Below are 17,142 nucleotides of genomic sequence, written 5' to 3' on the forward strand. Positions count from 1 at the left end.
AGTCCTCGTCACACACTGAGGTTAATTATGGAGTTCCACAGGGTTCAGTGCTAGGACCAATTCTGTTTACATTATACATGCTTCCCTTAGGCAGCATCATTAGAAGACATAGCATACATTTTCACTGCTATGCAGATGACACCCAGCTCTATCTGTCCATGAAGCCAGATAACACACACCAATTAGTTAAACTGCAGGAATGTCTTAAAGACATAAAGACCTGGATGACTGCTAACTTTCTGCTTCTTAATTCAGATAAAACTGAGGTTATTGTACTCGGCCCTGAAAATCTTAGAAATATGGTATCTAACCAGATTCTTACTCTGGATGGCATTACCTTGGCCTCCAGTAACGCTGTGAGGAACCTTGGAGTCATTTTTGACCAGGACATGTCCTTCAACGCACATATTAAACAAATATGTAAGACTGCGTTCTTCCATTTGCGCAACATCTCTAAAATTAGAAACATCCTGTCTCAGAGTGACGCTGAAAAACTAGTTCATGCATTTATTACTTCCAGGCTGGACGACTGTAATTCATTATTATCAGGATGTCCAAAAACTCACTGAAAAGCCTTCAGTTAATCCAAAATGCTGCAGCAAGAGTCCTGACAGGGACTAGAAAGAGAGAGCATATTTCTCCTGTATTGGCTTCCCTTCATTGGCTTCCTGTTAAGTCCAGAATTGAATTCAAAATCCTGCTCCTCACATACAAGGTCTTAAATAATCAGGCCCCATCTTATCTTAATGACCTTGTAGTACCATATCACCCTATTAGAGCACTTCGCTCTTGCTCTGCAGGCCTACTTGTTGTTCCTAGAGTATTTAAAAGTAGAATGGGAGGGAGAGCCTTCAGTTTTCAGGCCCCTCTTCTGTGGAACCAGCTTCCAGTTTGGATTCGGGAGACAGACACTATCTCTACTTTTAATATTAGGCTTAAAACTTTCCTTTTTGCTAAAGCATATAGTTAGGGCTGGACCATGTGACCCTGAATCCTCCCTTAGTTATGCTGCAATAGACGTAGGCTACCGGGGGATTCCCATGATGCATTAAGTTTTTCCTTTCCAGTCACCTTTCTCACTCACTATGTATTAACAGACCTCTCTGCACTGAATCATATCTGTTATTAACCTCTGTCTCTCTTCCACAGCATGTCTTTTATCCTGTCTTCCTTCTCTCACCCCAACCGGTCGCAGCAGATGGCCGCTCCTCCCTGAGCCTGGTTCTGCCGGAGGTTTCTTCCTGTTAAAAGGGAGTTTTTCCTTCCCACTGTCGCCAAAGTGCTTGCTCATAGGGGGTCATATGATTGTTGGGTTTTTCTCTGTATCTATGAAGCGCCTTGAGGCGACTTATGTTGTGATTTGGCGCTATATAAATAAAATTGAATTGAATATCCACTTACGAGGACATTACACAATTCTGTAACTGTAACTTCGGTCGTTGCTGTGCTTTTTGGAAGTCGAATTTCCCAGAGGAACCCACCCGAGGGATTAATAAAGTTCTATCTTATCTTATCTCTTATTATACTGCTACTGTTCTATCGAAATTTTAAACAAATATCCTCATATGTGGCTCTCATTTTTCTTAGAAACAAAAATCAGGTAAAAAAAATAAAATAAAAAAATTAAATCTGGTAATTCTTTGTTTTTACATTCATCGGGCCCCAATATGCCCAAATATCAAAGACAAATTAAAAATGCATGCCGTGGAAGAGTTCGGGTCTTAGGAGGTTAATGTTATACTGGTCATACTGGTCTTCCATTTAGTTTACTGTGAAGCTGAAGCTGCTCCCTTGTGCACTGGTCCACAAAACTACATGCTACAATAATTCACTGTGCATAATGAAAGGGTCAATGTTGAGCCAGTAACTCTCAAACTATGACAGCTTTATCAAACCGATTCAATTTTACTTATAACGCACCGAATCACAACAACAGTTACCTAATGGCACTTTAGTGGCACAGAAAATAAAATGCTGCCAGCAAAGAGGTGTAGTGGCAGCATTGTCACCTACTAGCAAGATGGTTCCTGGTTTGAATCTGCCAGCTGACTGCATCCTGTTTTTGTCTGCATGTTCTCCCTGTGCCTACGTAGGTTCTCTCCAGGTACTCCAGTCCAGTCTTTCCCCACTATGACTCTAAGATGTATAGTAGTTTCAAACTGCTCTCCTGGATTACTAATATTTTTTCTGGGGCAAATTAACTGTATCAGCTGACATGAAGCTTACTTTTACACTGAAGAGTCAGTAAAGTTTTAGCATCGAGTTGTTAATGTGTTGGGATTCGTGCAGGCACAACCAAGAAACCGTCAACCTCATTACAACAAGGGTCATTTTTACAAGACCAGTGCCTTAAGTGATTTGTATCATGCTTTAAACTATATGTGAAAACTTCTAGTATTTCTGCCCTACTGTAACCAGTCGCTAAACTTGAAGAATAGCAGTTTCAAAGGCCTGCTGTGCACTGTCACCAAGCAGTAATCACACAATGATTTTTCCCCCTCATCAATATTCTTATCTCTTGGTGAGGGTCCTTTTTATTTTTTTATTTAGTTGAGACAAACTCATAATCAGAGGGGACATACTTAAGCTTATTAGGGTCTTCCTGTGCAGGCTTGCGGAGGAAGGTGGCATTGGAGTTTGTTGGGTGCTCCTTCTGAGACCGATCTGTTGCAGTCTGTTTGGCCACAGCTGTGGGTGCCTTCTTTGCTGATCGCTTTATTCTCTCTTCTAGCATACTCATGTCCTTCTCCGACAACTGGAGGCACAGGGATAGAAGCATGTCAAAGAGTGCAGAGTACAATTTCATGTGAAGTCTTACCAAAACATGACCAGGACCAGTGCTCATCTTACATTTCCTATAAGTTTGTAGACCTGATCCCCGCAGACGTTGTAGACAGCCACCACAGTGTTGAGGGCAGCATTGCGTACAGATGTGTCTCTGTCACCAATGTGCACAGCAATTTCTTTCAGAGACTTAGCTGGAGTAGGCTGGCATACATTCATCCCATAGCCCTCTATCAAACAACCTAACTCCTCCAGACATTCTGAGAAAAACAAAAACACAACACAATTACAATGTGTTACAGTATTTCCCCTGCATTTCTCTACATACAGCTTCACATAAATGTGAAGGCCATACAGTCGATAAATTGTCTATTTCTCTCTCTCTCTCCTTCCTGCAATCACCCACTTAAATGTCTTCTGTGGTTTCCCTAAGCCATTTGGTGTTTCAGTTGTCCATTCTCACTTGAATTCCCCCCCGGTTCCAGTCTAATGGCCTCCTCAGTACCTTATAGTACCTTATTAACCTAACAGCAATTTTGCACTTGGACTGCAGACTTACTTGTGTTTCATAGAAGTAGAATGGGAGGCAAAATCTTCAGCTATTTACTAAGGAACCAGTTCCTAGTTTGGATTTAAGAGACATACATGCTCTACTTTTAAGATTAGGCCTAAAACTTTTCTTTCTGATAAAGCTTATATGCTTATGTTACAATAGGCTTAGGCTTCCCATAATGCACTGAGCATTTCTTTTTCCTCCCTGTAGGTTTATACACCACTACTACATTTAATTAGTAAACTCTGGCCCTTTCTCCCATAGTGAGTCTTCGGTCCAGTTTCTGTTTGCCCTCGTCTTTCTCCTAACACCCAACCTATCGCTACAGATGTCTTCCTGAATTGCTGGAGCTGACAGAGCTTGAAAAGAACATTTTCCTTCCCCAAATCAAAATCCTGCCACACAGCTTTCATTTCTAATGCAATTTTTGTTTTATAGCTATAAAAAAAAATTGGCACAAACAGAAGAGGACTGATAGTCATGTGGTGCAGCAAAGACTAACCAAAGAAAACCTACCAGCTCTCTGTTTGGAGTTTTTGGATTTGGTTCCATCCATGAGGAAAGGGAAGACCTTGGATGCTGGATAAACCTTGCATAGCATGGCCAGGATAGCCCGAACATCTTTGCGAACCACATCTTTTGATTCTCCAACCTAAATATGAGGGAAGATGCTCAGCGGATGGAGTGAGGAAGAAAATAAATGAAGAGGTCCCATTCGGATATGTACTCACCTTAAGTATGAGGTAGGGGACGAAGGAGTTGGCTTCATACTCCGTCAGGTGGTAGTTCTCTCTATTCAGCATGGCAAACAGCAATTTTAGATACTCAAGCACCTTCATCAGGACTGTGGTGTTGGTATCAAAAAACCGCAGGGTGAACCACTTCAGAATCAGGTCCAGACAGCTGATGGTGGCTTCACTCTCACTCTCCAACCTCTGTTAAACAGACTTCATTAGTGAAACGCAAACAAAACGCACTGCAGTAGGAAGAGGACCAGCCAATACCTCAATCATGACTCCAATGGCCTTGACATGTCTTTGGAAGTCGAAGTGAAACAGCTCATCTTGCAGCCACTTTGCAAAACAGGTGGACATTTGAGTTTTCAACTGCTCCACATATTCATCTCGAGGGGTGATGAAGTTCCACTTCAGAATCTACAACAAAAACGTTTTCTTTTTACTTAAGCAGACATGTCATATTTCACCAAAAAATAAAATAAAATACATTTTGCACATCTAATTTTATCACAATGCAACACTATGAAAATGCCTTTAAATGGTTTAACTGGTATTCAACAGTCCTACAGAGGCTACATGTATTCTACCATTTCATTCATTTTGCATCATGATGATGAGAATGATTACAATCTCCCTTTCTCTGACATACATTAAACTGGAGGTGTTGTGTTCACACACAAAAAAAAAAAAAAAAAAAAAAAAAGTAACAATTTCTTAACTACAAGTGTGTAGTTTACACAGCATCTTAATTATAGTATCTCGTAATTAAGATACTGTAATTGGAGCTGATGCTGCTTTTTTTCAGTACAATACGTTACAACAGCTCTTTATTATTCCATTTAAGAGCTATATACGTGTGCAGCAAATGGGTTTCTGTATTATAAGTGAACCACAATCTGTAGCATTTAAAGTGGTACTGGTGGTAATTAATAGGGAACATAGAACAAAAAGGTGCAAATGATTTTGGACATACATGAAAAATAGAGCTGCAATGAGTCATCAAGTATTTTGAAGCATCTGATTATAAAAACTTCGAATAAACCGCGGCTGTGCAGCGTGCTGCTGTCACGATGGAAATGGGAACTCAAGTGTTTCACCCACATTTGCAACTAAAAACGGGGCTGTAATACAAACTTATTTAGGAGCATTGTGTAAATAAAAGGTGTGACATTAAGGCCACACAGGCCCCAGTTTTAAACAGAAACCCTGATAAGACAACAGCAGCAGTGATGATGACGCTGGCGTAGTTTAACATGGAGCCAGAGTCTGTTTACACACCGCGAAGAGCAAAGAGGCCGAGCAGTTACAGACAGACTGAGCTCAGGTAGAATGAAAAAAACAAAACCAAAACGTGTTTGTAGTATCCAACACAGCGGCGCTGTTCCTGTAACCACCTTGTATAACTACTGGGTAGGTGTGTACCAGTAAAACTGGGCCAGTAAAACTGAGCCACTGACCTGAGGGTTATTATACCGAACAGTGAATTATTGTTAATATTAATTAATTAATAGCTACACCTTCATAACATCTTGTTTTCAGCAGCACAGAAACTTCAGAATGCTGTTATTATTGCTTCTCACCACATTCTCCTTTAAAGGCTTACAGACAAACTCAGTTATTCATAAATAAAGGTGGTTTTTTGGAAAAATGAAACAAATGGGGGGGGGGAGGGGAAACAGTCTAAAATGGAAACCAATGAGCAGTTGAATTTGAAAGACATTTTTCTCTCTAATATTCATTATTGCCCATTAATAAGACAAAAGTATTTCTATATATTTTTAGAGCTGCTTTTAATTCTCAAGTCTTCTTCTCTCCTGTACTTTCTCCTCAAAGTAATAAAAGTTTGGGTACAAACCTGATCTTATGCTGCATAGAGATTTCTTATCTGCGATGGTTTTCTTCCATTTCTCCAATTTGGTTAAATTGGAGCGTCTAAAAATTAGCTATACATGAGGATATGAGTATGTGCTTGCCTGTCTTTGTATGGACCCTGCAATGGACTGGTGACCTGCCCAGAGTGCACGCCGCCTATTGCCCTATGACGGCTCCTCTGGAAGTTTCATTTGTGCCAAAATTATATTCACGTGTACATCATCTATAGAGACAACACACTGGTCTTTGTCTATTAAACTTTGACGTCAGCTGTACAACCAGCATATTTTGACCACCAGATTGTGTATGTTTCATTTCAAAGTCAAAGCCTTTGTCTGTGCCAATAAAACTTGTGTTCTTTTATAGGACTTCTATTCTTTTGATGTGTTGTTGAGTATGTTAGCTTCCTGTCACTTCATGTTAGGTTGGTTCTCTGTTTCATTGTGGTGTTTAGCGCACTGCACACAGAACAATATCTAATGTTTAATTTAAATTTCAGCTTATGAATAAATAAATAAATAAATAAATAAATAAATAATAACCTTAGTTCTTAAATTTCATGTTTTTAGACTTCACGAGTCTAAAACAAAGTCCAGCAGCCCAAAGGACACACCTACAATTAGAAAGTCCACAAAGACATGCCCTATTGCTGTTTTTCCATCTACTGGTACCTTCAATTGCTTCTCCTCTTTGATCCTCTGTTCCTTCGCATTGGCGATGAGGATGAAGAGTGGCCCAGACTTATCTTCATCATCCTTCAGACCTTTAGACACAGGCTTCTTACCAGCAGCACCCTGAGGGAAGCAACAGCAAATTCATAGTGAGAACAGCTGAATTAAACATTGTTCTGCCTGTGGATGTGTGAGCATAGTAATGTTTTCTAATGTCAAATGAAGAGAGGAAGAGCTTGTAAGTAACACACTGCAGAAAGAAGAAATATAGGAGGTGTTATGCAAGGCAGGTTGCAACGCTGAAGTCTGACACACACATTCATGCAGTTAAGTGAAACCTGAATCCTGTGTGAACTATCAATTTTGTTTTTGCAACCAAGTTAGTGCATTTTTGACACAACCACGGCGAGAGAGAGAGAGGCTGAAAAGAGTTAAAAAGAGCCCAGTGAGAAACTCTGCTCCTGATGTACTGGGAGAGAGCAGGGACAGTTCAAATGAAGTTCTGAGCCGACTTTCATCACTAAACACCACTTGAACATCTACCTGTTGATTGCCACCAGCAGCCTTCCCTTTGCTGGAAGGCTTTTTACTACCATTATTGTCCTTGTCCTTGGAAGAAGGGGGAGGGATGGGTTCCTCAGGTGGGGAGGGAGGCTGGGTGAGTAGAAAAACCATATTGTGTTTACAACTTCTTAGTCCTGAATTAACTGATAAGAAAATAGTGTAAAAGAAAAAAAAAAAAAAAACCCAGTCGCAAATGTGCATGGCATGGCAAACCATACTGTACTGACTTAATTTATAAAGCACCTTGTATCTGCTGAGTGCAGTACACAAAATGAATAATGTTCACTCACACACACGTGAGAAGCATAAATACCTTCTTAGCAGCCATTCCACCTCGGACTTTCTTAACTTCTGGTTTACTATCAGCGACGTCTTCACTTGGTAGTTGAGACCTGGAGGCTGCAGAGGACAGATTCAAATTAATAGAATGGTCTGGCCATTTTAGCTCATACCTGCAAGCCTAACAGGAAATGACAAACTTCTCTCCAATGAAATCCTGAGTTCTATTGTTAGACCAGTTGAAGAGGGTTCATTGTGAAGGAGAGGAGATAAAAAAAAAAAAGGCATCACTCTTAAACATGAACAAGTACACTTAAAACAAAACAGGGGATTTAAAAGCTAAAAAGGGTTCCATCATTATTTAGTTACACATGAGAAAAAGTCCAATACAGTCTTAACAACAGCAACCTTCAACCGCCAAGCTTCACCTTTATCATTAGGATAAAGACTGGCTGTATTGGTGGCATTTACTTTTTTTTAACCATTCCTGTAATATTAAATGCAATCCATTGTTTAGATAAATTTGAGTACCACCGAAATGTTCTGAACACATACTCGGGACTATGCTAAAATATTAAAAATACCTGAAGCAGCTCTATTTGGCTCTGCAGATCCTTTCCCTCCCCCCGTTTTGGCTGGCGCCGCAGGTTTAGCTGGCATCACTGCTCTGGCCTTTTCCAACATGGATACCACCTGATCCTTAGAGGCAGGCTGAGGGGAGATGAGAGTAAGATGACATTAATCCCTACTCACTATTTGTGGTCAAGAAGCAAAAATATCCCGTAGGTTCGTACTTTGAGTTTGCCTGTCGCTTTGGTCATCTTGTCGTAGCCAAGATGCATCATAAAGGTAGGAAGGGCATCCTGAGCCTTTTTGCGCACATCTCCATTTCTGTCCTCCAGACAGGCGTAAAGCTGAGGAATGCACAGCATCAGATCCCCTGGAACAGTCCTCTGTGTGGGCAACTTCTCTGCTAACCAGCCGAGCACCTGGGGAATGCAGAGAGGTTTCCAGCAAAACATGAGTCTCTTACTTACATCCCGTTGTGCTGCAATTCATACAATAAGGAACACCAACAACTAAAATTTCAAATCCATCTCTAGAAAACAGAACAGTCAAAGTTATGTTCTGTGAGACCACACAGCAAAAAGAATAGGTGTGTGTGTGTGTGTGTGTGTGTGTGTGTGTGTGTGTGTGTGTGTGTGTGTACCTCTTGTCGCAGAAAGGGATTCTCTCTCTTCAGTTCCTCAGAAAGATCTTCTCCCTCCAGCCAGTCCTTCATCCCAGTCTGCTCCACCCAGGCCTGAAGTGTGGTCATGGCAGTCGCCCTCACATTTGGCTGCAGAAATAATTGCCAGCACAATTCAATCTAGGTCTATATATCTTACTATTGTTTTCATTAACATGTTTCCTTCATGGCACTTTCATATTTTTATGAAATTTTCATGTAAAAATCTCAAAAGCAGGAAAGCTCTGGAATGGAGGGTTTTTAAAAAAAAAAAGAAAAAAGTTTGCAACAAGATGATCATGAATACTATCATCGGTGGGCTGAGTACCTTGCTGTCTCCTAGAACGGTTATTATGGGAATTCCCAGAGCTTTGACGTGCTGCTTAAGTCCAGGTCCCAAGGCTGTAGCCAGTTGCTGCAGAATAGAAAGAGTCTGCTGCACCTGAAAAACACAAAGTAAAACCCTTATTAACATTTACTGCCTATTTAGTTTAAGTATTACTACATAGTTACCTCACATAATATCGCTCCACACTAAACTGTTACAGTTTTTAATTTTTGAGACAGACACAAACACATTAGATTTCATCTAAGGAAATCAACTGGACTTCTTTAAGTTTCACAGAGACATTTCACCTGTCATCCAAGAGGCTCCTTCAGTTCAAAATCCAAATGGAGTTCCAGGTATTTAAATCCTAGTGGTGTTAATGTGCCTCATCACGTCATGAATAAAGGCATGGATCATTATCACCAGATGTTTCGGATCAAACCACTAAGAGCTTGCCTCACCCCATCATCTCACCTATTGGGGTCACCTTACAGATGTGAGTGGCGGTTGAGGCGCCATGGAAGGGATCTCAAATCTGCATTGTAGGTGGCTAATAGTCAGTGTCGTAAGCTACCCCCTCTGTTCAACGACAGTTGACACAGATGGCCTTTATTACCTGTCTTCCAAACCATCTGCCTTTTCATTTCAAAATGTGAACATTAGCATCCTAAAAGTGCCCCTTGGCCGCTCCTTGTTGTCACAGCTGGGAAGGGGTTAAAGGATCTTAACATTCAGCCTTGTGTGAGTAAAAACGATCCAATTAAGTACTCCAATTCTTAATCAAAGATGAATCGAAATATACGTTTGACCAATATGTTAGAAGGAGAAATCTGAGTAGTAAAAATGATTGAATGTTTTTTTTCACCAGACCATCGATATGCATGATTTTAAATGAAGGCAGGAGCACTAATGCTTGAACACAAAGCGATAATTTTTATCTCCATACTTTCCTCACCAAAGATAAGAACCAAATAGGTTAAGTAGATAAATACAGTACAGGTGATTTCCCCCCCCTCTCCCCTCTCAAATCACGCACGCACACGAGATCTGTAGGTCAGGTGAAGAGCACCATCTTACGCACCAGGATCTTGTTGGAGTCACTGAGACGTCCCTTCAGGGCCAGAGGCAGCTCTCCAATGTTGGCCATGATGAACTTGGCCTCTGAAATGATGGCTGCAACCTCATCCAGACCTTCCTTTCTGATCTTCCAGTTCTTATCTCCAATTTTAGACACAAGGTCAGTCGTGATCTTGTCACTTAGAGACAGAAGGAAAAAGAGCTACATTAAAGAAAGAAGGGGGATAGCAAACATGACATATTACAGATTTAAGGCCCAACATCCTACTGATGGCTTAATTAGCCAGATAAATGTCTAAACAGCAACAGTCTAGAAGCTCTTAAGATGGGTAACAACCCTGTGTGGACCTAAGAATTTGAAAATGTCGCCATCGGAGAAGCCATGCTCCAGCTGCCGCACATGGATGCATGGTTAAATAAATTTCAAGGAAACAATCAGGTTACCTGACATCTGTTCGGGGCAGCAGGTCCATGATATTTTGTCCTCCACCTCCAGCATCTTCATCCTGCTCCTCAACTTCAGCACCCTCCTCCTCTGCCGCCACTTTTTTGGTGAACCTGATAGGGGGTGGTGGAGATTGACCTTGCATCTAAAACAGGAGACAGGATAAAGAGACACTAGTTGTGATTATTTTTCCCGTTGTTGTTATTATACTACTACAATAATTAAACCGGTCACACTTGCTAAACTGAGCACATAGTTAAATTTAGAGAAATCTCTGGAAGTGCTACCTTCTCGAACTCTGCATCTATCTGTGCAAGGAGAGCCGGCTTCTCATCTTCAAAGAACATGCGTAGTGGAGCTCCCATGTAGAGGTACATGACTCCCAGCAAAGTGATGGCTGCTGTCCTAACAGCGGGGTTGGTTGCTCCCAGAGCTGTCTTCACATTGTTGATGAAACCCTTCACATTGATACTGGAGAGTAGGGAGGTCAAATGTTAACAGAGGTCTTTAGGACAACTTCCAGGGTGAAAATGGCATAGATACATGAGGCCAGGAAAACAACTGATGTCATGGTGCCCATCTCAATCTTCTATATGCGATCTAGTTGCAATATGAAAAAGCAAGAACTGCAATCAGGCATTTATAATAACTGGCAAGGAGTCTTTGCTGTAGAAAAACTTTGGCCCACTCTGTTTTTGTAGAATTGTTTTTCCTTTTATTCATTTACTGGTGTTATTGTTGCCTAACAGGAATAGGTGGGATTTCTCCAGGTATTCCCCCTCCTAACACCACCAAAGACATGCAGTTAGTACGGTTAGGTTAGTTCGTGATTTTAAACTTGTCTATAGATGTGAATATAAGTGTGAATGGTGAATGGACCTCCCCAGGATTTACCCTGCCTCTCGTCCTGTGGCAGTTGGGAACAAAAACATAACCTCCCTGGCAAAATGTTAAATGAAGATGTTTTAAAGAAGCCCCCCCCCCCAAATCAAAATCAGTTGGAAATTATGTTACAAATAAAGTGATGTGTGATGGACAGGAAGTTACCCTGCAAAGCCAAACTCCTTCATAGCATTAGACAGCCAGTTCAGAGTCTCTGCCTGGTTTTTGGGATTTTTCTGGGAAAAAGCCATAGAAACAACCTGACAAAGAAAAATCATAAGTCATTAATACTGTGCATTCTCAGTTCAATTTTATTAACAACAGTTGTATCAAGGCGCTGTTGCTACAGTAGTATCTGTTGATGTTTCTGTCATTTTCTGCACATATAAAAAGACCTTTTCAATCTTTAACAATCCAGAAAAATTTATCCTTACCTGTTCTGCAGTCCATGGCAGTGAGCAGGCCTCTCCAATAGCAGTCAGTCCTTCTTTAGCATTTCCACCACACTTGACATCTCCAACCTTGTCCACCAAGCCATCCAAAACAACAGAGGCTGAGGTCTTGGAAAATTGTCCCCTTTGAGCAATGAGAGCCACAATCCGCAGTTTCAACTGCATCACCTGAACAAGAAAAGGGTAAGTAATCAGACATGGCTGATCTGTCCTATAACAGGTGCTTTATTTTGCCATTTACACACTGGCTTTCAAAGAATGCCAATGGTTTTAAGTGCAGTGCCAAAACTTTGGTTCCCTCTACAGCAGCTTTTCATTGACATTTTTTTTTAATTCTCATCAAATCCTTCAGTAAAATTTGTATAGGAGCACTGTCAACTGGAAGAGACACTCCCATTAGTTAATTGTGCAATGTAGTTGTTAATTGTTGAGCAGGTGTTAATGATGTTTCATTAACATCATCTTGTCAATGATTACCTGGAAGTTCGTCTCCTTCCACCCTGGTTTCTTGGCCAACATCCTGACTAAGGCCTGGCAGGGCATTGCAGCTTTATCCATCGTCTCAACAGCCTAGAAGGATACACAAATTTAATGAAAAATGGCAGTTATTTGCAATCACTGCTGGATATTATGAGTCAATCAGCTTTTGTTCTGTGATGAAGTTGTTTATGACACAGCTGATGAGGACAGAACAGGAAGACTTTACCCTCTGGAACTCCTCCATACTGGCCAGTCTGTCCTTCCAGTTGGCCGAGTCCAGCTGTTCAAGACAGGAGGCAGGAAGTACACCTGCAGCCAAGTCCTGACACACCTCAGCCTGATATAACAACACACAAGCACACAATAAGAAATTCCAAAGCAATAGCCTGATAATGTTGTATCCCACAGGGATAAAATATTACTATGATAACATGAGTTAATGCTGCTAGGCACTCTTTGTCAGTAGTGAGGACTGGATACTGATTAACTAAGATAACCAACTTTAAGACAATATTCATATAATCCCAAGTGAAAACATGGAATTGTTTTAGTTACTTTAATCAGCTGTTTAAATCTGTTATTTTCAACTGTGCTTACTAGCATGTTGTTTTACAGTATAGTAGGCTGTTGCATTCACATCATTGTCTTTGTTTTTAAGTTGTAAAGCCTGTCAAGAAATGAAGTACGTGGGAATGTAAAGTCTTGCGTTGTGTGTACATTTCATTGGGCAGGTACACTGTCAACTGTGCACTGTAGTAGGATAGTACAAGTATATACACATTTTTTCCCCCTGCTGATGGCTTAAAGACTTTCTGCAGCTCTGTCCAGCTTTCTTAGAATAGCTGCCTCTCTTTTCAATGAGTTTCACACTGGACTGGGAGACAGCAAGTGTTCTAGCATGTATTGATATGCCGGACATTTGTTGCAGAGGACCAGCATGCAGTCAAGTAATGACTTACTGAAAGTTCAGACTCCGTGAATTCTTTACTGTCGGAGGACTTCTTGGATTTGGCACCAGCTGCAGAGGTTGGCTTCCCTTTCTTAGGTGGCACTGCTGACACCTGGATAAAGTTTCAAGTAGAACTATAGACTGGTAAAGATGCCAACCATCCTATTTATCAATAACAAAGCTGATATACAATAAGGCAACAATATTTCTCCTTCGACTAATTTGACTTTTCTGTACATGCATTGCTCCCAGCACACCTTATTGGCAGAAGTCTGGCTCTTCGATGGAACAGAGGATTTGGATACAGATTCAGCAGGGACGACGGCTTTAGCTGCACATTTCTTCTCAACTGTGCCGCCTCCTCCTGCACCCTTCCTACCTCCTGAGAGCTCCACATTATCAGCACACTCCTTAATCTGCAACAAAAACAAAGTGAACAGTTCATGACAACAACAAAAAATTGAACCGAATTCACATCTGAATTCACATCTTCCTGATCCTCACCTTATCCAATTTCAGTTTATCCAAGTCAGCCAGGAAAGGGTTCACAGCTTTCTCTCCCACCACTTTCATGGCAGTCCCCAGAGCTTCAAAAGCAGCATCACGGACCTCTGGGGCAGAGTCATTTACTTGCTGTGAGAAAAACATAGGTATACTTAGAATTAGTTGGCCAGACCTGCAGTGCTTTTTCAAATTTTTCCATTCCATATTTAGTGGTGACTAGAACAAAATTCAATAGGCGATACAAATTTTGGTGTCTGTTAAGTTACATACAGGTGACATATATTGAACATAAAACAAATGCAAACATAGAACTTAACATCACTGTATCTGTGAATGTTACAGCAAACATTTGTTAAGGAGGTGTCCGAGTTCATACAGATATACACAAATAGGGCTGCAACGATCCTCACCATTATCGATGACATTGACTATACAAATTCATCGAATTTTATTGTTATATACTAATACCATGTACACGTATTTTTGTAACAGCAATACACTTCAGGAAACTATGGGTGCAGTTTCGCCTATATTGTCTGCCAAGATTGCACTCAGTACTAACAAAGAAGAATGTTGCAATTCAAGTCATTCAAGTCCAAAGAATAGACTGAAATGATACAAAAGTGGAGAACTGCCAGGTTTTTTTTTGGTTTCGGTTTTTTTTTTTTTTTTTTAAAGAAAGGAGAAGGAAACAAAGGGGGGGGGGTCAACAATGTAAAGCAGTTCTGCAGCAATGGAGGTTGATCAAGCCTTGAAAGCTGGTGCTACTAATTCCTACAGGTGTTCCAACTTTTGGGATTACTTACAACCCACTCTGTCTGCATAAAAGCAGTGCTGGAACACACTGTGGTACCATACCCTCGTGAGCATCAGTGGAGCAGTATTGTGCTGCAGGAGTAATGTACTGCTACAAAAATTGAGAGAAAAAGGCAATTAACAATAGAATTGATTGAAGAGAGACAGACCATTATAACACTTATAAATGCAGGTCTTTCCTACAGACAAATTGCAAAGAAAGTCAAAGTGTCAGTGATTCCAAAGGGCACACAGAAACTGGGGCAAACTCTGACAGGAAAAGGTCTGGCAGACCCAAAGCCACCACTGAACCAGAGGACAAGTTTCTGTGTGATAAGCAGCTCACAGGACAACAGCTTCAAGCACAGCTTAATAGTGGTGGTAGTAAGCAAGTCTGAGTTTCAAAGACAAGACTTTGAGCTGCAGATTTGACAGGATGAGTTGCAGCAATAAAGGCATTGCTAAGATGTCAGAATAAGGCAAAGAGGCTTTGCTGGGCCATGAAACACCATCATTGGACTACTGAAGTCTGGAAGAAGGTATTACAGACTGATTAATCAAAATCTAAAATCTTTGGTTCATCACGCAGGATCTTTGTATGCCGCTAAGTAGGCGAGAGGATGGTTCCACAGTGTGTGGCATCAACTGTCAAACATGGAGGAAGAAGTGTGACCGTCTGGGGCTGTTTTGCTGGATCCAGGATCACTGACTTGTACAGAGTGGGAGGCTCCCTGAACCAAAATGGCTACCACAGCATTGCAATACCCTCTGATATGTGCCTAGTTGGTCAGGGGTTCAAACCTGAAGCTTGTTTGGGATGAACTGGACAGAACAGTGAAAGCAAAGCAACCTGCAAGTGCCACACATTTATGAGAACTTCTCCAACAGATATGGGAAGAACTTTCTGAAGAATATTTGATTTCTATTGTAGAAAGAATGCCACGGGTATGTTCAGCCGTTATATCTGCCAAAGGTGGCTATTTTGAGTCAAAAGTTTAGAATACATTTTGGTCTATAAATTGATTTCACAATTTATTTTTTCACTCCAATTGCTTACTTGTACCATGATTTTTTTTTTCAGAGTGCAATTTGACATTAAACTGCAGAAAAAGATTTTTATTGAAAAAAAAAAAAAAACCCTCAAGGTTCTGGAGAAATCCTGATTGAGGTTGTAATTCATGCATGAAAGGGTTAATTATAGGTTCATCCTAAAAGGCATTACACTGTAATGCTGCAGTTCTTAAGTCACCTTGATGAGAGCAGCACAGAAAGGCTTGAGGATGCTCTTGGGCAATGTGGCTTGTGTGCAGTGTCTGAAGGAGCGGGCGAGAAAAAGAGAGGCCTGCTGCTTGATTGAAGGGTTCTTATTGTCCATCACAGCCAGGATTTCCTCTGACAGGTTCTGGAAAGTTGTCTGGAGGGGGGAGAAGTCTGCAGTCAGTGAAATTCTCTACAATTAACAGGAGTTTAAGTTCTAAGTTTATAACTACGGGGAAAATGCATATAATATAAAGAACACCATCAACTGCCAGTGCTACCTCTCAGCTATAAGTCAACACACTTATGTTTTCAATTTCGAAATCTTATGCCGTCTTGATCTCAAGTTATGGAATTCACAAGTTTTTATGAAAACTTGACCTCAGAAGGTCACTGAGATTCAAACTCATCCAAGATTCTTAGTGGATGCACTTCGGTATCAATTTGAAGCTCCTACGTCACCTCGTTCTTGCATTCACAGACTTAGTTGTTCACAGCACCGGCCTAGTGGGGGTGGTGACAATAACCAAACAGCCTTTTATGGCCGACGGCTAAAAACTGAACATGCTGATCTATGCTGTTAAGTGAAAGTACACATAACAAGGACTAGAGGTTTTTCAGTCAGATTTACATGCTGAAGTCTGTTGTCAATGAGATGTAAAGAATTTACTCACAGTGAGAAAGATGGCATCAATTGCCTCCTGCAGGGATTGGACAACCTGTGGCTTTTTTTCCTTGAACTTCTCTAGAATGGTTGGAACCACCTTAAAAGACACATCTCACATTAGAAAGTAACAAACTGGGCCAGCCTATTCGATGACATTTACAAACAGGTGATATAAGATGCAAACAAACAGATCAGTTTAAAAGTGCAAAACTTATGACTGCTGTGCAGCATCCAACACTAGAGAAAACTATGATACCTCAATCTGTTATACAGCTTTGCATCATGTTTGTTTGTTTTTATTCCTAATGAATAAAAGGAATTTAAAAAAAATTGAAATAAAACACTTTTGTTTTTTGTTTTATTTCCTAAAGTTGCTGTGCTGATCATTTCAGCCTACAGCATACGTTTAGTGTTTCAAGGTTAAAGAGAACATTTTCTCTTCTCAAAAATGTGCTGTTATTTAGATCAAGAAAAGGGACTTCAACTTACTTGTCCTGCATATGTTCCAAATTTCTTCCTCAGTCCAGTAGCCAGTCCTGCCAGACATTTAGCTGCCATTGAAACCAGCATCACGTTAGCATCTTTCCCTACGACCTAGAACACAGTAAACTTGTCAAG

The 17,142-nt window shown here is 40.8% G+C and overlaps 1 protein-coding gene across 2 annotated transcripts in view; it reads right to left on the reverse strand.

The window, feature by feature from the left end:
* Nucleotides 1-17,142, reverse strand: part of ckap5 (cytoskeleton associated protein 5) — a 43,564-nt gene that overhangs the window by 11,207 nt on the left and 15,215 nt on the right. For both annotated transcript variants that reach the window (XM_080875747.1, XM_080875748.1), the window contains exons 9-33: nucleotides 17,014-17,118; nucleotides 16,532-16,621; nucleotides 15,850-16,014; nucleotides 13,806-13,934; nucleotides 13,559-13,717; nucleotides 13,312-13,413; nucleotides 12,579-12,689; nucleotides 12,350-12,442; nucleotides 11,855-12,040; nucleotides 11,586-11,680; nucleotides 10,826-11,009; nucleotides 10,538-10,683; nucleotides 10,098-10,272; nucleotides 9,017-9,130; nucleotides 8,671-8,799; nucleotides 8,255-8,449; nucleotides 8,045-8,171; nucleotides 7,495-7,580; nucleotides 7,161-7,271; nucleotides 6,618-6,740; nucleotides 4,342-4,491; nucleotides 4,069-4,272; nucleotides 3,854-3,989; nucleotides 2,851-3,044; nucleotides 2,583-2,755 (exon numbers count right to left, since the gene is read on the reverse strand). In XM_080875747.1, the coding sequence (XP_080731873.1) occupies nucleotides 2,583-2,755; nucleotides 2,851-3,044; nucleotides 3,854-3,989; nucleotides 4,069-4,272; nucleotides 4,342-4,491; nucleotides 6,618-6,740; nucleotides 7,161-7,271; nucleotides 7,495-7,580; nucleotides 8,045-8,171; nucleotides 8,255-8,449; nucleotides 8,671-8,799; nucleotides 9,017-9,130; nucleotides 10,098-10,272; nucleotides 10,538-10,683; nucleotides 10,826-11,009; nucleotides 11,586-11,680; nucleotides 11,855-12,040; nucleotides 12,350-12,442; nucleotides 12,579-12,689; nucleotides 13,312-13,413; nucleotides 13,559-13,717; nucleotides 13,806-13,934; nucleotides 15,850-16,014; nucleotides 16,532-16,621; nucleotides 17,014-17,118 (3,482 nt within the window). The remainder of the gene's footprint in view (nucleotides 1-2,582; nucleotides 2,756-2,850; nucleotides 3,045-3,853; nucleotides 3,990-4,068; nucleotides 4,273-4,341; nucleotides 4,492-6,617; nucleotides 6,741-7,160; nucleotides 7,272-7,494; nucleotides 7,581-8,044; nucleotides 8,172-8,254; nucleotides 8,450-8,670; nucleotides 8,800-9,016; nucleotides 9,131-10,097; nucleotides 10,273-10,537; nucleotides 10,684-10,825; nucleotides 11,010-11,585; nucleotides 11,681-11,854; nucleotides 12,041-12,349; nucleotides 12,443-12,578; nucleotides 12,690-13,311; nucleotides 13,414-13,558; nucleotides 13,718-13,805; nucleotides 13,935-15,849; nucleotides 16,015-16,531; nucleotides 16,622-17,013; nucleotides 17,119-17,142) is intronic.

This window comes from Rhamphochromis sp. 'chilingali' (genome assembly GCF_963969265.1).
Source record: "Rhamphochromis sp. 'chilingali' genome assembly, chromosome: 2".
NCBI lineage: Eukaryota > Metazoa > Chordata > Actinopteri > Cichliformes > Cichlidae > Rhamphochromis > Rhamphochromis sp. 'chilingali'.